Source organism: Carcharodon carcharias, chromosome 14, assembly GCF_017639515.1.
Source record: "Carcharodon carcharias isolate sCarCar2 chromosome 14, sCarCar2.pri, whole genome shotgun sequence".
Classification (NCBI taxonomy): Eukaryota; Metazoa; Chordata; class Chondrichthyes; order Lamniformes; family Lamnidae; genus Carcharodon; species Carcharodon carcharias.
The window spans coordinates 55,976,210-56,000,228 of NC_054480.1; the positions used below are offsets into that span (position 1 = coordinate 55,976,210).

The following is a 24,019-nucleotide window of genomic DNA, read 5'->3' on the forward strand; positions in this document are numbered from 1 at the left end:
GGAGAGTTTACTACAGGAACTACCTCAAGTTATGGTCTACCTGGAGAATGTAGTGATAACCAGATTCACTGAAAAGGAACACTTGGCTAACCTAGAGGAAGTCCTGAAATGATTTTTAGAAGCAGGAGTGCAGCTGAAGAAGGAAAAATGTACTTTTCAGGCAAATGAAAGCATTTATTAGGGCCAGTGGGTAGATAACCAAGGGTTACACCCTGTTGAAGAGAATATTAAAGCAATAAGAGAGGCACCTGCACCTAAGAACATCTCTGAACTTAAATCGTTTTTAGGGATGGTAAATTATTATGGGTGATTTCTGCCAAATTTATCAACAGTTCTAGCCTCTCTACATTCATTGCTAAGAGAAAAAACAATGACGGTTTTGGAAGTCACCCCAAGAAGAAGCCTTCATGAAAGTAAAACAGCTCTTAAACCCTTCAAATTTGTTCAAGTTTGCATTATGACCAGACAAAGGAATTGGTGCTAACCAGTGATGTGTCCCCCGAAGGAGTGGGGGGGCGGTACTATTTCACAAAATGGATGGTGGCACAGATAGGCTATGTATCCAGGGCATTTAACATAACTGAAAAAGGATATTCTCAGATCGAAAAGGAAGATCTGCCAATTATTTTTGGTGTAAAAAAAATTCCACCAATACGCGCATAGATGACATTTCACGATAGTATCAGACCACAGACCACTTTTGGGTCTGTTTAGCGAGGAATAGGCTATACCTCCCATAGCTTCTGCAAAAATACAAAAATGAGCCCTAATTTAGGCAGCATATAAATTCACCTTTGCACATAGACCAGGGGTTCATATAACAAATGCCGATGCACTAAGTAACCTTCCTTTGCAAGAAAACAATGACCACATCCCAATTCCCCAAGGACTTGTGTTACTGATGAATTTCCCTCACCAGTCTGTGCCAGACAGGTAAGAAACTGGGCGAATCATGATCCAGTCCTGCCTCAAGCAAGAAACCAAGAGTTACATGGTAGGTCCCAGGGACTGGTCTCTGGTGAATTGAAGCCACTTTTCAACCAAAGACACAAGATGAGCAGTCAGGATGGTATTCTGTTATGGGGTGCACAAGTAGTAGTTCCTTCACAAGGAAGCGAACCACTCTTAGCAGAGCTACATAGTGCCCATCCAGGAATCTCACAAATGAAGACGATAGCGCAAAGTTATCTTTGGTGGCCGGAAATGGACAGTGATATTGAAAGGGTGGTAAAAAACTGTGTGCAAAGTTGCCAGTGGCGGCCGCATTACACCCATAGGAGGGTCCTGGTAGACCCGAAGTTTTTAAGTTTCTTGCTGGGGATGATGGCAATCTCCTCGCAGACCCTTTTTTTGGTGTGGAAGTCATTGCCAAGGCAGGTGTAGTATTTCTCTATGATCACTCGGGCGGCTTTCTTGACCGTCTTAGTCCTGACACGATCCTGGGTGCGATTACACATAGATTACATTGGTCCTTTCCTTGGAACCATGTTTCTACTAATTATAGATGCTCATTCCAAGTGGTTAGATGTTTATGAGGTAAAGTCACCAGAGTCAGGCGCTACTATAGAAGGACTACGTCAGAGTTTAACCATCTATGGAGTCCCAGAAGTAATTGTCTCAGATAATGGTACTGTATTTACGAGCACTGAGTTTCAACAATTTGACAGCATCAATGGTATCAACCACCTGAAGACCGCACCGCACTATCCGTCATCAAACGGACTGGTGAAAAGAGCAGTAAAAACTTTTTAAGGCGGGAATGAAAAAGATAACAGGTGAATTGTTGGAAATTAGACTTGCTTATTTCCTATTTCACCACAGGCCAACCCCCCAAACTATGACAGGGACAATGCCTGCAGAATTACGAATGAGGCACCGTCTTCGGACAAGACTAAGCCTAATACTTCACAACTTTGGGGGGGCGGGGGGGGCTGCGGTTTGGGGAAGGTGGAGAAAAGTTAAGTGAACCAAAAAGTGACTCATGATTTGCATAGTGGTGAGTGTCAATTTACTGTTGGAGGAGCAGTATATGTAAAGAATGTTGGTGGAGAACTGAAGTTGTTACCTGGTAAAGTAACCTCTGTGACTGGCCCATTGTTGTACCATGTGGAAGTGGAGGGCCAGATCACCCGTAAGCATGTGGATCATTTAAAAAAAAGGGAAGTACCCCATCAAAATGATGTTCCACCTGTAACCATTGCTGAACCAGCAGTTCCTGTTGAAGTTGCTCAACCCAGGACAGACATGCCCAATGTCTCTGTCAGAGACTGTCGAAGACACTGAACTGCATGTGCCCAATGAGGTACCTGATGTTAATGCAGTTCCAGAGGATATGGTTCCTGCAAGAGAATCGGAAGTCGTGGAGCTGTGACATTGCACATGGATCAGGAAACCACCTGAAAGACTGAACTTTATTTCATGACTTGCATAAATATTGCAATGTCATGAAATAAATAAAAAAAATACAGAAAAGTTAAAAGGGGAGGAATGTAGTATTATAATTTGGATAAATGTAGAACTATAGTTTTAAGAATAATCTTGTGCTGTAAGATCACATGATCTGTGTAATCCAGCGTGGGGAGCCTCTTGTAGAATGAGTTCTTCAGTTAGGGAGTTTGATGTATGTGCGTAGATGCAGCTGCTGTCTTGTAAATAAAGTTAAATATGTCCACTAAGAAAAGTTGTTTGGGAAATCAACTCTATAACAGTATTGTTTTAGTGAAATCTCAGATAAATATGTTAACTGCTTGTACAATGATTCTACATCCTGTAACTTTAAGATCAATGTTTCTTGATTTGCTTCATTTGTGTTCACATATAAATGCACATGAGTATCAACATAGGGGGAAATATAACATACAGGGAAAAAGCAAATGATGAATTATTTGACCAACATACTTTCGTATCAAAATATATGGACAGTTTAATGTTTCTGTATTTTTCATCTAAACATATGTGTGCAACAGTTAATTCATTGTAAGTCTCTGGGAACGCTGAATGTGATAGAAAATATCAGAACTTTCTTCAAAATTTATGTAATTCGAACAGTCAATATGCACCAACTTTTGCTGCTGCTGCTGAAAGAAATATTTAGTTCCAGGGTAAATGCCATTGATGCAGCTCTGGGTCGACATACACGTGATGTCGGCATAACGCAGCACCGTGCCCTTTAATGGTAAAACAAAAACAGAATTACCTGGAAAAACTCAGCAGGTCTGGCAGCATCGGCGGAGAAGAAAAGAGTTGACGTTTCGAGTCCTCATGACCCTTCGACAGAACTTGAGTTCGAGTCCAAGAAAGAGTTGAAATATAAGCTGGTTTAAGGTGCCCTTTAATGGTGTTGATCCCTTTAAAGGGAAGGTACCATTTTGTCAGTTTGGGTAAATGTCGAATTTATCCAAGGAGTCGGGGCTTTCCCGCCGCCGACGAGAATTAAAAGTGGAAAGTGGCCGCGGGAACCGAGTTTGTGCCACTGGAGCCGAAACGGCGACCGTCAACCGGGATCAGGATCAGGATCCGGATCAGGGGAAACCGGAGTGGGAGAGTCCAGAAAATGGCCGCCACCATGAAGAAAGCGGTGAGTGTGAGAGAGAAAAAGAGGCAGGCAGGCGGGCGGGCGGAGAGGAGCGGGGGGTGGGGAGCGCGGGGGTGGGGGGAGAGGGGGGGAGAGGAGCGGGGGGTGGGGAGCGCGGGGGTGGGGGGAGAGGGGGGGAGAGGAGCGGGGGGTGGGGAGCGCGGGGGTGGGGGGGGAGGGGGGGAGAGGAGCGGGGTGGGGGGGGGGAGGGGGGGAGAGGAGCGGGGTGGGGGGGGGGAGGGGGGGAGAGGAGCGGGGTGGGGGGGGGGAGGGGGGGAGAGGAGCGGGGTGGGGGGGGGGAGGGGGGGGAGAGGAGCGGGGTGGGGGGGGGAGGGGGGGAGAGGAGCGGGGTGGGGGGGGGAGGGGGGGGAGAGGAGCGGAGGGGGGAGACTACGGGATGCTTTGGGGAGAGACAGATAGAAATCATGCCTGGGGAGGGAGGAGAGAGAGGGAGGTGAAGGGGGAGGGGGGGGAGAGAGGGAGGTGAAGGGGGAGGGGGAGGGGGGGGGAGAGAGGGAGGTGAAGGGGGAGGGGGGGGGGAGAGAGGGAGGTGAAGGGGGAGGGGGGGGGGAGAGAGGGAGGTGAAGGGGGAGGGGGGGGGAGAGAGGGAGGTGAAGGGGGAGGGGGGGGGGAGAGAGGGAGGTGAAGGGGGAGGGGGGGGGAGAGAGGGAGGTGAAGGGGGAGGGGGGGGGGAGAGAGGGAGGTGAAGGGGGAGGGGGGGGAGAGAGGGAGGTGAAGGGGGAGGGGGGGGAGAGAGGGAGGTGAAGGGGGAGGGGGGGGAGAGAGGGAGGTGAAGGGGGAGGGGGGGGGAGAGAGGGAGGTGAAGGGGGAGGGGGGGGAGAGAGGGAGGTGAAGGGGGAGGGGGGGAGAGAGGGAGGTGAAGGGGGAGGGGGGGGAGAGAGGGAGGTGAAGGGGGAGGGGGGGGAGAGAGGGAGGTGAAGGGGGAGGGGGGGGGAGAGAGGGAGGTGAAGGGGGAGGGGGGGGAGAGAGGGAGGTGAAGGGGGAGGGGGGGGAGAGAGGGAGGTGAAGGGGGAGGGGGGGGAGAGAGGGAGGTGAAGGGGGAGGGGGGGGAGAGAGGGAGGTGAAGGGGGAGGGGGGGGGAGAGAGGGAGGTGAAGGGGGAGGGGGGGGAGAGAGGGAGGTGAAGGGGGAGGGGGGGGAGAGAGGGAGGTGAAGGGGGAGGGGGGGGAGAGAGGGAGGTGAAGGGGGAGGGGGGAGAGAGAGGGAGGTGAAGGGGGAGGGGGGGAGAGAGAGGGAGGTGAAGGGGGAGGGGGAGAGAGAGGGAGGTGAAGGGGGAGGGGGGAGAGAGGGAGGTGAAGGGGGAGGGGGGAGAGAGGGAGGTGAAGGGGGAGGGGGGGGAGAGAGGGAGGTGAAGGGGGAGGGGGGGAGAGAGGGAGGTGAAGGGGGAGGGGGGGAGAGAGGGAGGTGAAGGGGGAGGGGGGGGAGAGAGGGAGGTGAAGGGGGAGGGGGGGGAGAGAGGGAGGTGAAGGGGGAGGGGGGGGAGAGAGGGAGGTGAAGGGGGAGGGGGGGGAGAGAGGGAGGTGAAGGGGGAGGGGGGGGAGAGAGGGAGGTGAAGGGGGAGGGGGGGGAGAGAGGGAGGTGAAGGGGGAGGGGGGGGAGAGAGGGAGGTGAAGGGGGAGGGGGGGGAGAGAGGGAGGTGAAGGGGGAGGGGGGGGAGAGAGGGAGGTGAAGGGGGAGGGGGGAGAGAGAGGGAGGTGAAGGGGGAGGGGGGGAGAGAGAGGGAGGTGAAGGGGGAGGGGGGAGAGAGAGGGAGGTGAAGGGGGAGGGGGGAGAGAGGGAGGTGAAGGGGGAGGGGGGAGAGAGGGAGGTGAAGGGGGAGGGGGGAGAGAGAGGGAGGTGAAGGGGGAGGGGGGAGAGAGAGGGAGGTGAAGGGGAAGGGGGGAGAGAGAGGGAGGTGAAGGGGGAGGGGGAGAGAGAGGGAGGTGAAGGGGGAGGGGGGAGAGAGAGGGAGGTGAAGGGGGAGGGGGGAGAGAGAGGGAGGTGAAGGGGGAGGGGGGGAGAGAGAGGGAGGTGAAGGGGGAGGGGGGGGAGAGAGGGAGGTGAAGGGGGAGGGGGGGGAGAGAGGGAGGTGAAGGGGGAGGGGGGGGAGAGAGGGAGGTGAAGGGGGAGGGGGTAGAGAGGGAGGGGGAGGAGGGGGTAGAGAGGGAGGGAGGTGAAGGGGGAGGGGGGAGAGAGGGAGGGAGGTGAAGGGGGAGGGGGGAGAGAGAGAGGGAGGTGAAGGGGGAGGGGGGAGAGAGAGAGGGAGGTGAGGGGGAGGGGGGAGAGAGAGAGGGAGGTGAAGGGGAGGGGGGGAGAGAGAGGGAGGTGAAGGGGAGGGGGGGAGAGAGAGGGAGGTGAAGGGGGAGGGGGGGAGAGAGAGGGAGGTGAAGGGGGAGGGGGGAGAGAGAGGGGGAGAGAGAGGTGAGGGGGAGGGGGGAGAGAGAGGGGGAGAGAGAGGTGAGGGGGAGGGGGGAGAGAGAGGTGAGGGGGAGGGGGGGAGAGAGAGGAGGGGGAGAGAGAGGTGAGGGGGAGGGGGGAGAGAGAGGAGGGGGAGAGAGAGGTGAGGGGGAGGGGGGAGAGAGAGGAGGGGGGAGAGAGAGGAGAGGGGGGAGGGAGAGAGAAGTGAGAGGGGAGACAGAGAGAGAGAGGGGGAGAGTGGGGAGGGGGGAGAGGAGGAGGCGGAGAGAGAGGGGGGGTGGGAGATGGAGAGAAGGGGGAGCGGAAGGGGGAGGGGGAGGGGGAGGGAGAGGGGAGGGGTGAGAAGAAGGGGGGGAGTGGTAGAGGAAGGGGGGGAGTGGTAGAGGAAGGGGGGGGAGTGGGAGAGGAAGGGGGAGAGGAAGGGGTGGGGGAGGGGGAGAAGAGGGAGGAGAGAGACGAGGGAAGGAAGAGGAGGGGGAAGAGAGAGATGGTGAAAGGGAAAGGGCGGTAAATGGGATAGTGAGAGAGAGAGGTGGAAGGGCGAGCAAGAGAGGCGGGATGGGAGGTGAGAGAAGGGGCGAGCAAGAGAGGGGCCAGGAAAGGGGCGAGAGAGAGTGGGTGAGGGAAGGGACGAGAGAGAGAGTGGGCAAGGGAAGGGATGAGCGAGAGAGTGGGCGAGGGAAGGAGCGAGTGAGAGAGTGAGGGGGCGAAGGAAGGGGCGAGCGAGAGAGTGAGGGGGCGAAGGAAGGGGCGAACGAGAGAGAGGGGGTGAAGGAAGGGGTGAACGAGAGAGAGGGGGCGAGGGAAGTGGCGAACGAGAGAGAGGGGGCGAGGGAAGTGGCAATCGAGAGAGGTGGTGAGGGAAGGGGCGATTGAGAGAGGGTGCGAGGGAAGTGGCGCACTGGAGAGAGGGGGCGAAGGAAGGGGCAAACGAGACAGGGGGAGGGAGAGAGAGGGGGCGGGGGAGGGGGAGAGAGAGGGGGAGGGGGGGTGGAGGGGGGAAGACTACGGGATGCTTTGGGGAGAGACAGATAGAAATCATGCCTGGGGAGGTGGGGAGAGAGAGGTGAGGGGGAGGGGGTGAGAGAGAGAGAGAGGGGGGGAGGGGGAGATAGGAGGAGGGGGGAGAGGGAGAGAGAAGTGAGAGGGGAGACGGAGAGAGAGGGGGAGAGTGGGGAAGGGGGAGAGTGGGGAGGGGGGAGAGTGGGGAGGGGGGAGAGTGGGGAGGGGGGAGAGTGGGGGGAGTGGGGAGAGTGGGGAGGGGGGAGAGTGGGGAGGGGGGAGAGTGGGGAGGGGGGAGAGTGGGGAGAGTGGGGAGGGGGGAGAGTGGGGAGGGGGGAGAGAGAGGGAGAGAAGGGGGAGGGAGAGGGGAGGGGTGAGAAGGAGGGAGTGAGAGGTAGAGAAAGGGGGGGGAGTGGGAGAGGAAGGGGGGAGTGGGAGAGGAAGGGGGGAGAGGTAGAGAAAGGGGGAGAGGAAGGGGTGGGGGAGGGGGAGAAGATGGAGGAGAGAGACGAGGGAAGGAAGAGGTGGGGGAAGAGAGAGACGGTGAAAGGGAAAGGTGGGTAAATGGGATAGTGAGAGAGAGAGAGGCGGAAGGGCGAGCAAGAGAGAGAGGCGGGATGGGGGGGTGAGGGAAGGGGCGAGTAAGAGAGGGGCAAGGGAAGGGGCGAGAGAGAGTGGGCGAGGGAAGGGACGAGCGAGAGAGTGGGCGAGGGAAGGGACGAGCGAGAGAGTGGGCGAGGGAAGGGACGAGCAAGAGAGTGGGCGAGGGAAGGGACGAGCGAGAGAGTGAGCGAGGGAAGGGACGAGCGAGAGAGTGAGGGGGCGAGGGAAGGGGCGAGCGAGAGAGTGAGGGGGCGAGGGAAGGGGCGAGCGAGAGAGTGAGGGGGCGAGGGAAGGGGCGAGCGAGAGAGTGAGGGGGCGAGGGAAGGGGCGAGCGAGAGAGAGGGGGCGAGGGAAGGGGCGAGCGAGAGAGAGGGGGCGAGGGAAGGGGCGAGCGAGAGAGTGAGGGGGCGAGGGAAGGGGCGAGCGAGAGAGTGAGGGGGCGAGGGAAGGGGCGAGCGAGAGAGTGAGGGGGCGAGGGAAGGGGCGAGCGAGAGAGTGAGGGGGCGAGGGAAGGGGCGAGCGAGAGAGTGAGGGGGCGAGGGAAGGGGCGAGCGAGAGAGTGAGGGGGCGAAGGAAGGGGCGAGCGAGAGAGTGAGGGGGCGAAGGAAGGGGCGAGCGAGAGAGTGAGGGGGCGAAGGAAGGGGCGAGCGAGAGAGTGAGGGGGCGAAGGAAGGGGCGAGCGAGAGAGTGAGGGGGCGAGTGAGAGAGTGAGGGGGCGAAGGAAGGGGCGAGCGAGAGAGAGGGGGCGAGGGAAGTGGCGATTGAGAGAGGTGGCGAGGGAAGGGGCGATTGAGAGAGGGTGCGAGGGAAGTGGCGCACTGGAGAGAGGGGGCGAGGGAAGGGGCCAGGCCAGAGGCGGGCGTGGGCAGGGGCGAGCGAAGGAAGGGGCAAACAAGAGAGAGGGGGCGAATGAGAGAGAGAGGGGATGAGGGAAGGGGCAAGCGAGAGGGACGGAGTGCGGGTGAGAGAGAGGAAGGGGAGCGAGGGCAGGAGCGGGGAACGGGATGGCAGACGGGAGAGGGGAATGGGAAAGAGGGAGGACAGGTGGGAGAGGGGAAGGGGAGTGAGGAAGGACGGCCGGGAGGATGGAAGGGGGGAGTGCGGGCGGGAGATGGCAAGGGGAGCGAGGGGGGAGGGCTAAGGGGAGGAGAGGAGACGGTGGCGTGGGAGGGCCGGTGGGAGCGGGGAAATGTATCATGGGAGGGCAGGTGAGAGAGGGGAAAGGGGCTCGAGGGAGGGTGGGCAGGAGGAGGGAAGGGGAGGGAATGTGGGCAGGAGAGGAGAGAGGGAGGGAGGCAGGCAGGCAGGAGAGAGGAAAGGCATTGAGGGAGGGAGAGGGGAAGGGGAGCGTGGGAGGGCGGGTGGGTGTGGGGGAGGTGAACAAGGGAGGCCGGGCGGGAGAGGGGAAGATTGAGGGAGGGTAAGTGGAGCGAGGGAGGGAGGGCGGAAGAGGGGAGGGGAGGGAGGGTGGGACAGGGGAGGGGAGCGAGGTTGGGCCAGGACAGGGGAATGAGAGTTGGTAAGGTGGTGCAAGAAAGGGGAGGAAGACGGTGAGGAGGGGAGTGAGAGCGGCGGCAGAGAGGGCGAGGTGAGGGAGAGACATCGACTAGGGCGAGAGAGGGAGGGAGGGAGAAGCGACGAGGGGAGGACGATGGGTGGGAGGTGGCGAGAAGAGATGGCTGAGATGTGGGGGGAGAGGAGGCAAGATGCAGGGTGGGGATGAGGCGGCGAGACGCAGGTTGGTGGGGGTGAGGCGGCAAGACGCAGGTTGGTTGGGGGGTGAGGCAGCGAGACGCAGGATGCAGGAGAAGCGGTGAGACACGGGGCGTGAGGTGGCAGGATATGGGAGGGGGAGAGGCGGTGAGGCGCAAGGGGGGGAGGAGGCAAGACGCAGGTTGGGGATGAGGCAGCGAGACGCTGGAGGATGAGGCAGTGAAACGCAGGGGGGTTGAAGTAGCAAGACACGGCGGGGGAGAGGAGGCGAGACACGGGGGGTGGGGTGGGGGGGGGGGAGAGAAGAGGCGAGACGCAGGGGGTGGGAGGAGGCGAGACGCAGGGTGTGGGAGAGGCGGTGAGACACGGGTTGTGAGGTGGCAGGATATGGGAGGGACAAAGGGGGAGAGGAGGCAAGACGCAGGGTGGGGATGAGGCAGTGAGACGCTGGTGGATGAGGTGGCGAGATGCAGGGGGGTGAGGCGGCGAGACACGGTTGGGGGGAGAGGAGGCGAGACACAGGGTGGGGGAGAGGCAGCGAGATGTGGGGTGGAGAGGCAGCTGAATGGAATTAGGAACAGGGGGAGAGACAGGGGGTGTGGAGAGGGGAGGGAGAGAGAGACGTGGAGGGAGTGAGAAGGTGAAGGGGTGGGACGGAGGGGAAAGCGAATGGAGGATAGGAAATACAAAGACAAACTGGGGGGAGGGAGAAATAGCAGCGTAGGGGACAGAGAAGGTTGGGTGAGGAGCGAGAGGGGAGGAAGGGTAGGCGAGAAACTAAGGGAGGGAGAGGGATGGAAAAAGGGGGAGAGAGAGGAGACTGGGGGATGCTTTGGGGAGAGACAGACGGAAGTCATGCCTCGGGAGTGGGATGGGGTACCTGGGCCTTGGGTCCTATAAACGGGCCCCACCGCCTCTCCCGCATGCTTTGTCTCTGTGGGATTGGTGAGAAATTCAGGCGGGTGGTTTCCTTGGGCCATGTGAGCACCGGCCAGGCTGAGGCAGGTGGTGGCGAGAGAATCGGACAGTTCCGGACCCAGTAAATTGAATCTCCTACGTCTCCCGTTTGCCTGGGTTATAGTGTTTGTGTCATGCAGGTGCTGACGGGAGGGTGGGGATCAAAAATGTATATATTGAATATTTAACAAATGTGTGTATATGGTAATTCTGTTTGGTCTACTCATGGTGCGTACATTTCTATATGCACTATTTATACCAAATGTTAACCCCGTTACAAGAGTTTAACTTATGGCTCAGGTGGTGGCATACCTGTGAGCCCAAGTGCTCTGTGTTTCAGTCCCATTCCAGGACTTTGTTGGTTGTGGAAAACCGGTGCAGGTGAGTCAGTGTGTATCAGTAGTCTCTGTCAGGATAAATGGGGAGGGCCGGCAGAAAGAAAGGTACCCTGCTGTAAACTTACCTGCCAAATGCAAAGACGATGGTTGACATTAACGGAGAAGGGTGATCAGCTGGCATTGTAACATTGAAAAAGACAGAGTGAGTTAACCAATTTACAATTAAAATACAAGTCCAAGGAAGTAATGCTCAAGCTGGACAGTTCTCTGGTCAGCCAACACCTTGAACTCCTGTATCTAGACCAGGTCACCATGAAGCAGGGCCACATTCAAGCATTTGGATACTGCGTAGTAAAAAAATTAGGAAGCCGATCCCCAGGTCTTCAAGCTTTCATTTTTGAGGAAAAGCTGGAGAACCGTGGGATGTACAGTGAAATGTGATGGCTGAGCGATGATCTTATAGATTGAATGGAAAAGGTAAATCTTGAAAATATCTGCGGGTTGACCAAAGGGTAACCAGTCTAAACTAGAGAAAATGCAAATTAGGACATAATTTGGAAATTTGCAACACTCTTGTAATCAACACTTGGATTAAAGCCCTAGACCTTGGAGTCGTTTTATGAACCACATTGCATGCTAGAAGAGGGGACTTGGAGTAGAGATGGGATAAATGGTGTGTCTCATCTTTAATTATCTTTCAAAATAGATTAATGGTGTGTGTACGCGAATATAGAATGAAGGTGCTAAGACAATTGGATTTTTAAAGCCCAAATTTTGAGTGTCCCCTTTTATTATTGGTGTGTGGGAGAGACGATAGTAGCATTAAGCTGTATAGTCTTGTTTGTGTTTCATATCATGATAGTATTCAAAGAAGAAATGAGCTTTGACAAAGAATAAGGATCATTATTGAGACTCTCGTTGTTCCCCATTTTCAAATCCTGCATCATAAAATTAGAAATATTGTTTCTCCTCTATCAATTTGTGTTAAATTTATCTTCATGCAGTGTTAGACCGCTACAGCAGGGGGAGGCAGTGGCATTGTGGTATTGTCAGTGGGCGAGTATTCCAGGGACCTAGGCTAATGCTCTGGGGACAAAAACAGAATTACCTGGAAAAACTCAGCAAGTCTGGCAGCATCAGCAGAGAAGAAAAGAGTTGACGTTTCGAGTCCTCATGACCCTTCCACAGAACTGAGCGAATATAGGGAGAGGGGTGAAATATAAGCTGGTTTAAGGGGGGGAGAGAAGTTGGGGGGTGGTGGTATGGTTGTAGAGACAAGCAAGCAGTGATAGGAGCAGATAATCAAAAGATGTCACAGACAAAAGAACAAAAGAACACAGAGGTGTTGAAGGTAGTGATATTATCTAAATGAATGTGCTAATTAAGAGTGGATGGTAGGGCACTCAAGGTACAGCTCTTGTGGGGGTGGGGTGGAAAGACTAGTGGGGCATAAAAGATTTAAAAATAATGGAAATAGGTGGGAAAAGAAAAATCTATATAAGTTATTGGAAAAAACAAAAGGAAGGGGGAAGAAACAGAAAAGGGGTGGGGATGAAGGAGAGAGTTCATGATCTAAAGTTGTTGAATTCAATATTCAGACCGGAAGGCTGTAAAGTGCCTAGTCAGAAGATGAGGTGCTGTTCCTCCAGTTTGCGTTGGGCTTCATTGGAACAATGCAGCAAGCCAAGGACAGACATGTGGGCAAGAGAGCAGGTTGGAGTGTTAAAATGGCAAATGCCAGGGAGGTTTGGGTCATTCTTGCGGACAGACTGCAGGTGTTCTGCAAAGCGGTCGCCCAATTTACGTTTGGTCTCTCCAATGTAGAGGAGACCGCTCGGGTCATGAGGACTTGAAACGTCAACTCTTTTCTTCTCCGCCGATGCTGCCAGACCTGCTGAGTTTTTCCAGGTAATTCTGTTTTTGTTTTATATTTCACCCCTCCTTATATTCGCTCAGTTCTGTGGAAGGGTCATGAGGACTGGAAACGTCAACTCTTTTCTTCTCCGCCGATGCTGCCAGACCTGCTGAGTTTTTCCAGGTAATTCTGTTTTTGTTTTGGATTTCCAGCATCCGCAGTATTTTTGTTTTTAATGCTCTGGGGATCCTGGTTTTAATCCCAGCACGGCAGTCTGGAATTAAAAGTTTGATGTTGAACCCATCTGGTTCACTCATGTCCTTTTAAGGAGGGAGATCTAGTCTACATGTGACCTCAGACCCACAGCAATGTGGTTGACTCTTAAATGCCCTCTAAACAAGGGCAATTACGAATCACGGAATCACAGAATTTTAACAGCACAGAAGGAGGCCATTTGGTACATAGTGTCTGCACCAGCTCTCCAAATGAGCATTATGACCTAGTGCCACTGCCCTGCCTTTTCTTCACACCCCTGCACCTTGTTTCTATTGAAATAAACATCTAATGCCCCCTTGAATGCCTCGATTGAACTTGCCTCCACCACATTTCCAGCCAGTGCATTCCAGACCCGAACCACTCGTGAGAAAGCTTTCTTCACACGTCACATTTGCTTCTTTTGCAAATCACTTTAAATCTGTGCCCTCTCGTTCTTGGTCCTTTTCCTAGCAGGAACAATTTCTCCTTATCTACCCTGTCCAGCCCTCTCATGATTTTGAACATCTCTATCAAATCTCCTCTTGGCCTTCTTTCCAAGGAGAACAGTCCCAACCTCTCCAATCTATCCTCATAGCTGGAGTTTCTTATCCCTGGAACCATTCTTGTAAATCTCTTCTGCACTCTCCAATGTATTCACATCTTTCCTTTGGTGTGGTGCCCAGAACTGTACACAGTACTCCAGCTGAGGTCTAACAAGTGTCTTTTATGAATTCAACATAACCTCCCTGCTCTTGTACCTAATGCCCCTATTAATAAAGCCCAGGACACCATAAGCTTTATTTCCACCTGACCTCCTACCTTCAATGATCTATGCACATATACACCCAAGTCTTTCTGCTCCTGCAACCCCTTCAAAATTTCACCCCTTATTTTATATTGTCTCTCCATATTCCAAAATGCTTTACCTCACACTTCTCTGCATTGAATTTCATCTGCCACCAACTTGTTTATGTCCCCTTGAAGTTCCACAGCGTCGTCCTTGTAGTTCACAATGTTCCCAAGCTTCATATCATCTGCAAACTATGAAATTGTCCTAGATCATTAATATATATCTGGAAAAACAAGGGTCCCAATACCGACCCCTGGGGAACTCCACTACAAATCTTCCAGCCCCAAAAATATCCATTGACTATTGACACTCTCCTTCCTATTTTTCAGCCAATTTTGTATCCACATTGCTACTGTCCCTTTTATTCCAGGAGCAATAGCTTTTCTCACAAATCTATTGTGTGGCACTGTATCTAATGCCTTTTGAAAGTCCATGTTCACCACATCAACATAATTACCCTCATTGACCTTTTCTGTTACCTCTTCAAAAAATTCCAAGTTAGATGAACACAATCTCCCCTTTAGAAATCCATGCTGACTCTTCCTTATCAACCCATGTTTTTCCATGTGACTACTAATTCTATCCCGAATAATTGTTTCTAGAATCTGCCCATCACGGAAGTTAAACTGACTGGTCTGTAATTGCTGGGCTTATCCTTACAACCCTTTTTGAACAAGAGCATAATATTTGCAATTCTTCAGTCCTCTGGCACAAACCTGAGTCTAGGGAAGACTGAAAGATTATGGCCAGTGCCCCTGCAATTTCTACTCGCTTCCTTCAATAACCTTGGATGCATCTCACCCGGTCTAGGTGCCTTGTGAGCTTTAAGTACCGACAGTCTATTCAACACTTCCTCCATATAAATTTTGAGGCCTCCTAGTGGCAGAATTTCCTCATCTCTCACCATGGCCTGGGTAACACCTTGGTAAAGATTGATGCAAAGTATTAATTTAATACATCAGCCATGCCCCTTCATCCATGTGTAAATTCCTTTTTAGATCCCTAATCAGCCCTTCTCCTTTTACCACCCTTTTACTATTTATAGGCCTTTGGAAGACTTTGGGATTCCCCTTTATGTTGGCTGCCAGTCTTTTCTCATAATCCCTTTTTGCTTCTCTAATATGCTTTTTGACCTCCCCTCTGAACCTGTAATCTGTATTCCTCTTGGTTCTCAATTGTATTCTCTACCTGACATCTGCCATAAGCACACTTTTTCTTCTTTATCTTAATCTCCTTTTTCAGCCAGGGAGCTCTGGATTTGTTTGCCCTACCTTTCCCTTTCGATGGGCAATAAATGCTGGCCTAGCAATTGATGCTGACATCCCTTGAATGAAGAAAAAACAACCTTTTTGAATCAGTTCAAATACTAGAATACTTGGCAAGTTGCAGATGAAATTCACAGCAGAGAAGTGTGAAGTGAGACTTTTTGGTAGGACGAAGAAGAGAAAATATTAACTAAAGGGGATTCTGTAGGGGATTCAGGAACAGAGAGAGACCTGGGGGTATATGTGCACAAATTGTTGAATGTGGCAGGCAGTGGTGACAGAAAGTGATTAAAAATGCGTGCGAGATGCTGGACTTTCCAAATAGAGACATTGAGTACACAAGCAAGGAAATTATAATGAACCTTTATAAAACACTGATTTGACCTCGCCTGGAGTATTATTTTAATTTCTGGACACGGCACTTTAGGAAGGGTATAAAGGATTTAAAGAAGGTTCAGGAAAAAATACAAGAATGGAAAAAAGACATACAAGACTTCAGTTATATGGATAGTTTGGAAAATCTGGGGTTGTTCTCCTTAGAGAAGAGAAGGACGAGAGGAGGTTTAAAGCTGTTTAAAGTCATGAGGATCTAGACGGTAGACAAAGTGAAACTGTTGTCGTGGTGGAAGACCATAAGACATAGGAGCAGAAGTAGGCCATTCGGCCGATCGGGTCTGCTCCGCCATTCAATGAGATCATGGCTGATCTGATAATCCTCAACTCCACTTTCCTGCCTTTTCCCCATAACCCTTGATTCCCTTACTGATTAAAAATCTGTCTATCTCAGCCTTGAATATACTTAATGACCCATCCTCTACAGCCCTCTGCAGTAAAGAATTCCACAGATTCACTACCCTCTGAGAGAAGAAATTCCTCCTCATCTCTGTTTTAAATGGGTGCCCTCTTAATCTGAGGTTGTGCCCTCTGCTCCTAGACTCTCCCACAATCTCTCAGCATCCACCCTGTCAAACCCTGTAAGAATCTTGTATGTTTCAATAAGGTCGCCTCTCTAAACTCCGATGAGTACAAGCCCAAGCCACTCAGCCTCTCCTCCTAAGAAAATCCCTCCATACCTGGGTTCAGCCTAGTGAACCTTCTCTGGGCTATCTCCAATGCCAGAATATATCATCTTAGATAATGGGATCAAAATTGTTCACAGTATTCTAGGTGTGGTCTAACTAGTGCCTTGTATAGTTTTAGCAAGACTTCCCTATTTTTATACGCCATTCCCATTGAAATAAATGTCAACATTCCGTTTGCCTTCCCTATTACCTGTTGCATTTGTACGTTAGCTTTTTGGGATTCATGCACAAGGACCTGCAAATCCCTCTGTGTTGCAGCCTTCTGCAATTTTTCTCCATTTAAATAATATTGAACCGCTCTATTCTTCCTGCCAAAGTTCATAACCTCACATTTTCCCATGTTATATTCCATCTGCCAAGCTTTTGCCCACTCACTTAACCTGCCTATATCCCTCTGCAGACTCTGTGTCATACTCACCACTTGCCTTCCCACCTATTTGTGTCATCTGCAAACTTGGCGATAGTACATTCATTTCCCTCATCTAAGTCATTAATATATATTGTAAATAATTGAGGCCCTAGCACTGATTCCTGTGGCACTCCACTAGTTATAGGTTGCCATCCCAAAAATGCCCCCCTTATCCCAAATCTCTGTTTCCTATTAGTTAGCTAATCCTCTACCCATACTAATACACTATCCCCAACACCACGGGCTGTTATCTTATTAAGTAGCCTATGTGTGGTACCTTATCAAATGCCTTTTGAAAATCCAAATATAAAGGTTCCCCTTTATCTACCCTGCTTGTTACCTCCCCAAAGAATTCTAATAAATTTGTTAGGCATGATTTTGCCTTCATGAAGCCATGCTGACTCTACTTGATTAGATTATGTATTTCTAAATGCTCTGTTATTACATCCTTTATCATGGACCCCAACATTTTCCCAATTATAGGTGTTAAGCTAATTGGCCTATAGTTAACCTGTTTTTTGACCCCCTCCCTTTTTGAATAAGGGTGTTACATTGGCCATTCTCCAATCTTCTTGGGCTTTTCCAGAATCTAAGAATTCTTGGAAGATTACTACCAGTGCATCCACTATCTCAGTAGCTACTTACTTTAATATCCTAGGATGCAACCCATCAGGTCCAGGGGACTTATCGGCCTTTAACCCCATTAGTTTCTCTACTGATAGTTATTATATTTATTTCCTCCCTTCTTTTCCCTCTTGATTATTCAGTATTTTTGGAATACTATTCATATCTTCTACTGTGAAGACTGAAGCAAAGTATTTATTCAACTCCTCTGCCATTTCCTGGTTCCCCATTGCATTGTTATTTCCCCAGTCTCATTCTCTAAGGGGCTTATGTTCACTTTGGCCTCTCTCTTTCTTTTAAAATATTTCAAGAAGCTCTTATTGTCCCTTTTTACATTACTTGTTAGTTTAACCTCAAAGTTTATTTTCTCTCTGTTTATTATTTAGAACCAGAAGACATTGATTTAGTGTGATTGACAAAAGAACCGAAGGTGACATGAGAAAAACTTTTTTACCCAGCAAGTGCTTACGATCTGGAATGCACTGCTTGTGAGTGTGGTGGAGGCAGATTTAATTTTAGCTTTCAAAAGGAAGTTGGATAAGTAACTGAAGGAAAATAATTTGCAGGACCATGGAGAAAGCACATAGAATGGGACCAGCTAAACTGCTCTTGCTGAAAGTCGTAACACAGGCTCAATCAGCTGAATGGGCTCCTGTGATATAACTGTTCTGTTATGACGTGGCAGATGATGTGTGTCAGGTGGATCAAATCCACAAGGGAAACTTGATCATGCGGTCACAATTGTTTTGCAATTTGTATTTTATTTTGAAATGTGTGCCTTGAATTCAGAAGTAATAACTCTACCACGACTTCAGAAATTTTATAGAAAGCTAAAGTAAACATTTACTAACAAGAAAAGATTTCAAGCACAGACATAAGTCTGCAAAATACTATTATAAAAACTCCTAAAACCCCGAATTAATCTGGCTTCCAGTTACACCTCTGTTAAGGCAGCAGTAAAAACAGATAGATTTAAACAGACCCAGGCAAAGCAACACAGTACCCTAGACAGTTGCATTCAAAATGAGTTTTCTTAGCTTTGGTTCCTGTAGACAGCAGTTTGATGCACAGAGGCTGGGGGCTTTTCATACTTGTTTAGATCTTACACATAGCCTTATCTCCTTTATACATGTTCCTCCCTTTTAATGCAAATTACATTGTTCCAATATGTCTTTGCAACTTTACTTCTCTCATAATAAAATTAGTACAATGAAAGATTTATATCAGTAACCTTTGGGAAAAATAAAAACACTGTTTGGCATAGCTTCTTCTGGCTAAGTGTAACATCCTACCATCTCTTTGAAATTTAATCTAACCTAATTTATTTATAAATGCAAATTTTCCTCGCACCTCACATTATAAAACTTAAGCCATGTTTTCATATTTAGCATTGCAAACCTAGCTACTATTTGATGACTCAAAGCCTCCAGACCAGCTGTCTCCAGTTCAATTAAAATCACCACCCCCCCCAACGCACACACACACACACACACAAACTAATCCAAACCCCACTATTCACACACTTTTAAAATAAATCACAATAATATTATGAAAATTATTATATTTTCATGACAGTTCTATGATTCTAAGTTGTGTATCCCACATTTTCTCTAATTTAAAAAGAATAGACAGGTATGGTGTATTGAAAGCTGTTTTTATTACTAACTTTACATTGTTAAATTATGAAAGAAACCTGCATGTACATAATAAAAACAAAGTGCTGAAAATATTCAGCAGGTCTGGCAACATATGTGGAGAGAGAAAGAGTTAACTCAAAAAACAAGATCATATAGCCTATCAACAGAGATGTACTGACTGTCAATAACACTCCACCTGTATGTTTCGAGTCGAATATGACTTCTTCAGAACTGAAGGAAGGTAGAAATATGATAGGTTTTATGAATTTGAAATGGTTGGGGGGGAGGAGGAAGAACAAAAGGGAATGTCTGGGATAGGGTAGAGGATGGGAGAGATTAAATAATAAAGATGCCATGGATCTAAAGGCGAAGGGAGAGGTAATGTTTTTGTAGTAAAGAAGCAAAGTATTGTTCAGAGTGTCTTGTTTCTTTGCTACAAATCTTCCATATCATGTAATATGAATAAGGCACACTACATCATTTTCTAACAATTGAGATGAGTGTGATTATGATACTACACATGATAATTGATTCCACCTATGTTATCTGTCAATTCTTAATGATGAACAAAGGACCTGGCTTGACCCAGATCTGGCTGAACCAATTAAAACACTATCAGCTCGTGCTCTTGCTTGCTAAAACTGATCATTGTTCCAGGATCATCCTGCAATGCAATGATAAGTCCCAGCTTCTTTTCTCTACTGCAAACCATCTTCTTAAACACTTCTGCCCATCCCCTCCACCCGCACCTCCAACAACCAGTGCCAGGAGCTGTATGGACTTTTTTGTCACTAAGATCGAGACAATTCTGATCAGTTGCTTCCACCACATCCCTCCCTTCCACTAGCCCATCTGGTCAAACTTTCTTTAATGCTGTTCCTTGCTCTAGCCCAGAACTCTAATTTTCCTCTAGCTTTACTTCCATCTCCCCTCATTCCCTCTCTGAGCTCATCCTATCCACGAGACCCACTTCCTGTTCCTTTAAATCTATTCCCACTGAACTGCTGAACGCCCAATTTCTCCTCCTGATCCCATGTTAGCTGATATTATAGACATGTCTCTCTCTCCGGGTGTTGTTTGTCTGTCCTTTAAATCTGCCATCATCACCTTTCTCCTCAAAAACAATAACCCTTGTCCCCACCATCTTTGCAAACTATGCAGTAGAAACATGATGCTGCCATCAAGCCAAAAGACAATCTACCTACCATCAATGAGCAATGTAGTATATGAATTTTGGTGCCGGTGGGATGTTAGGTGCATGGACCGTATGTCCTGCTGACTGGCTGATTGTTTCAAGAAGCATGTCTCCTAGGCTGTTCGCAATAGGCAGAGTACTGGCCAACTTGTGCTTGCAAAACTTAGAACATCATGTCTAATGTTAGATATGATTCCATGACTGAGCAGCACTTGCTGAACAATCCCAAGTGTACTACGAATTACTCTAACAACCAATTTAAGATTATCCGTGGGGCTCACAATGTAGCTCACTTATGCTTGCTTAGAAGCTACGTATATTCATATGCAGGGACCTGTCCTCTGTAGGCAAAAGGAATATACCCAGACAATGCACCTTTTCTGAATTAAACAAAAGCATAGGGGACAGTAGCTTCCTGGTGCATTCGCCATGGCAATGCCTTGACCAATCAAAGCCGACTTGCCAACCAATCAATGCCTGTTTTCTCATACAGCATAAATTATTGTTCCTTTTGAAATTTGGCATTTTTGCATCTGTCCTGATAAATGTAAGATGAAAAGCTTCAACAGCATGTCTGTTTTTCAGCAATGCTCAAGTTCAGTACTGCCAAGTGAATATCTTTAGTCCATAGACAATTAGGTGAAGAAGAATAAATGAAGAATAAAATATCTTTGCCAAAACAAGCCTGCACTAAGGGAGCTGAAACACCAAAGATTGAGGTTGCTCCTTTGTTCCTTATACAATGGTTTGGATCTTGTGGTAAGAGACAAAGGAAAGCCACTATACTGACTGCTGCCCACAGTTTTTGTGGGTTTTTGAGTGTGAACGTGCAAACATTTGCCTTCCGATCCAACGAGGCACCTCTACAAGACACCTGTAGATTGAAGCAGTGCATAAAATCTAAACCAGGAATTTTAGATTAGGTTTAAACCATGCACAGAAATCAAACAAAAGATGAGAATGATATGACACAGAAAAAAACCTCCCAACGCTAATTAGCTTCTGAGACTGAGATGCCACATTTGTAGAATTAAACTTTGAGGGTTAACAGATTGTTTGGCAGCCATTATGATTGATCACCAACCCTAACTCTTTCTAGTGTGTTTAGTGAGCAACTAATGGCTGCATAGCACAACTTCACCCCATACATTGATTTCAGTTTTAGCACAGCCTTTGGAGGAGCAAGGTAACTCGGGCACAATTCTGGATTTCGGTATTTATCTGCACATGAGCATATTCCAGATATTACTGTTAGTCTCACTGCTATTTTCACTTCAGAATTTGGATCATTGCTATGAAGTAGAGGATGTTGGGGGATGCACTTGTTCATTTTACAGAGTCAGATAAATAATTCCAAGCAATTATTGGGTCTGAGTCTACAAAATATGATTTTGGTCAAATGTCTTGTTCCCTTTTGACAGCTAGTTTTCAAAATAACTGGTAACCTTTTCTCCCAATTATTATAAATTGGCATAGATTTTTTCCTGTGTGGGGACCATAAAATATTAGTGGCACCCTTGTGTACATGATGGAAAGGGTTTTTTTTTAAATGATTGTAAAAACAAATTATTAGATACTAAAATGAAGCACCAGCTGTGAAAAATACTTCATCCTCACTAAAAATATATATAATATATTAAATGTCAGAGGGCAATCTTGCACTATTAAAGTTTTTGTATTTTATGGCTGTAAATGTATTTGTGAGGTTGAATTTTAAGCAGGAAACTTTGCATAGCCAACTGCTGAAGATCTTCAAATAGCACAGCTGGCTCAGTATTTGATGTATCTGATACATAAATTTTATGTATGTGGGGACAGGTAGAGTAAGAGGTGATGAGTAGATCTATGTAGATTGATGAGTTGATATATTTGGGTAACATTTAAATGCTAATAGACTGAAATTTACTGAAAAAAATCATAGTTTATGAATGATGCATGTAGTTATTAGAGCTCAAATTGGTCAGCAAGTTGTGAAGCATTAAGAATCATCACAAATTGCAGGATGATTTGCGCAACCCCGTCATTAGCCTAAAAAAAATCTTACATTTAACTTCCCTTTGCTGAATTTGTACTTACCGCGTAATAAACTTGCCGCAGAAAGTAAAATTTATTAATTTAACAATGGATGTACCCCTTTTAACAACATGATAATTGTTGCTTACTGTCAAACAATCTCTCTGGCCCACAAAGTGAGCGGTTAATAGTGTGGAGTCTAATTCCTTCGGGTAGTGAATTGTAGGAGTTTTAAAAAATGGCAAATTTTAGCTTTTACATTTCTTCTTTCTTTCCCTTTCCATCTTTTTTTTTCTCAATTCAGTCTTCCTTTCCCTCTTTTTCCAAACCTGATTTGACATTTAATTCACCTGCTCTAATTAACAACCCTTCTCGTTTCATCCCCTATTTGTTTCTCAAGCCTTAAATCTCATTCATGAGCTTGGCCTAAATAGCCAAGTGGTTATGGTACTGGGTTTGTAACCCCAAGATCCAGAGTTCAAATCTCACAATGGCAAACTATGAAACAATGTAACTTCATCTGAAATAGATGGAAATGGGTTTGTACTCGAAAGAGTTACATCTTAGTTTCCTTTAAACTTTGTTCTTGGTTTTACAGCTGACCTGAATTAGGGGCTGTGCCTGATTTATCCCAATTTTGTTGATTTGGTTTTCATTTAAAAGATTATCAAGAGTTCAAATCTCACAATGGCAAACTATGAAACAATGTAACTTCATCTGAATAGGAACAGATGGAAAAAAAAAACGTGTTTGCTTGGCCTAAATAGCTAAGTGGTTATGGTACTGGGTTTGTAACCCCAAGATCAAGAGTTCAAATCTCACAATGGCAAACTATGAAATAATGTAACTTCATCTGAAACAGATGGAAAATGGGTTTGTACACGAAAGAGTTACAATAATACTATCAAGAGTTCAAATCTCACAATGGCAAACTATGAAACAATGTAACTTCATCTGAAACAGATGGAAACGTGTTTGTACTCGAAAGAGTTACAAGAGCTCACAGTCATATCAAACAGATCAAGAGTTCAAATCTCACAATGGCAAACTATGAAACAATGTAACTTCATCTGAATAGGAACAGATGGAAACGTGTTTGTACTCAAAAGAGTTAAATCTCATTCATGAAGGAGATACAGTCTTCGTCCCATCATTCTCAGGTCCCAGTTGTCCCATTGCCCTTTGTTTGCTGTTATCAACTCATGCTTCCAGAAGCTGTGGGCAAAAAAACTTTTGAGCTGAAGAGTGGTGTAAATAACTAAACGGGCATGCTTGGTTCCAACAAATTCTGGGCCTTGTATGTTGAATCTTATCTTAAGTGAGGTTGATGTGGACCTCATTGTCTTGGAATGCAGTGTGGCATTTTATTATATAGTTTCTAGTGTGCTATGGTTGCCAGGCAGCTGCCTTATGTTTCTACAAATAAAATTAGATATTCTGGAAACCTGAAAGCAAAATAAACGCAGAAAATATAAACCAGGTAAGTAGATAGGTCAGGTGGATATGTTTCGCCATGTCCTGCAACTGCATCTCCCCAACATAACTATGGGGACTTTGAACTGTTCTGTTAATTTAACAATACAGTAAAAATCAGAAATGTGTGAAGTTGTTTCGTGCAATACTGTATATTGATTTGCAACTTCAAGTGGTATTTTCTCTTAACTGCAATGGACATTCAGTCCACGATATATGGTGGACATAAAGATCACTAGTGGTTCGTACGCGTTTTGTTTTAAAACTTTTAAGCAAAGTGAATCTTACCAAGGCACATGCCAGAACTATAATACAATTCTGTCACTGTGCAAAAGAGGATTGAACATTGTAGCTTGCATGTCACATCAGATGTATGGGTTTTTGACCTGGGAGGGGAGAGAAACAGCACAGTGGCAATAATGCAGTTAGTGAAGTATGTTAGCAGGTGTCACATAGATAGTTTTTATGAACTTTAAAATCAGGATGTCATTTTTCATTTCCAAGTCTTAGATCAATATTGTGTAAGCCCTTGTTGGTGATTTGTAATGCAGAACCTTATCACGCAATTCCTGGCTGAGAAGTATTGACAAGTGTGCACTTATAAGAATGTTACTTCGTAAACCAATACAGCAGAGATTTATTTTTCCGATTTGCTGTCTTTAAATGAATGCTTCCCAGCTGCAGTAGCTAGCTTCTTGTACATAGTTCTCTGGTTTTGCAATAATTTTCTAAGTTTTAGATTTAATCATGTAAATTT

At 48.0% G+C, this 24,019-nt stretch overlaps 1 protein-coding gene across 2 annotated transcripts in view; it reads left to right on the forward strand.

Annotated features, from left to right (window-relative positions):
* Positions 1–3,162: 3,162 nt before the first annotated feature.
* pfdn4 (prefoldin subunit 4) overlaps positions 3,163–24,019 on the forward strand; it is a 38,835-nt gene continuing 17,978 nt past the window's right edge. The window contains exons 1-2 of one of the 2 annotated variants that reach the window (XR_005945048.1): positions 3,540–3,577; positions 17,331–17,374. Coding sequence is in view for 1 of the 2 variants with exons in the window: in XM_041203800.1 (XP_041059734.1) it covers positions 3,554–3,577 (24 nt within the window). In the remaining variant the exon portion in view is untranslated. Of the gene's footprint in view, positions 3,578–17,330; positions 17,375–24,019 lie in introns of both variants that reach the window. The other variant, XM_041203800.1, reaches the window with a different exon arrangement.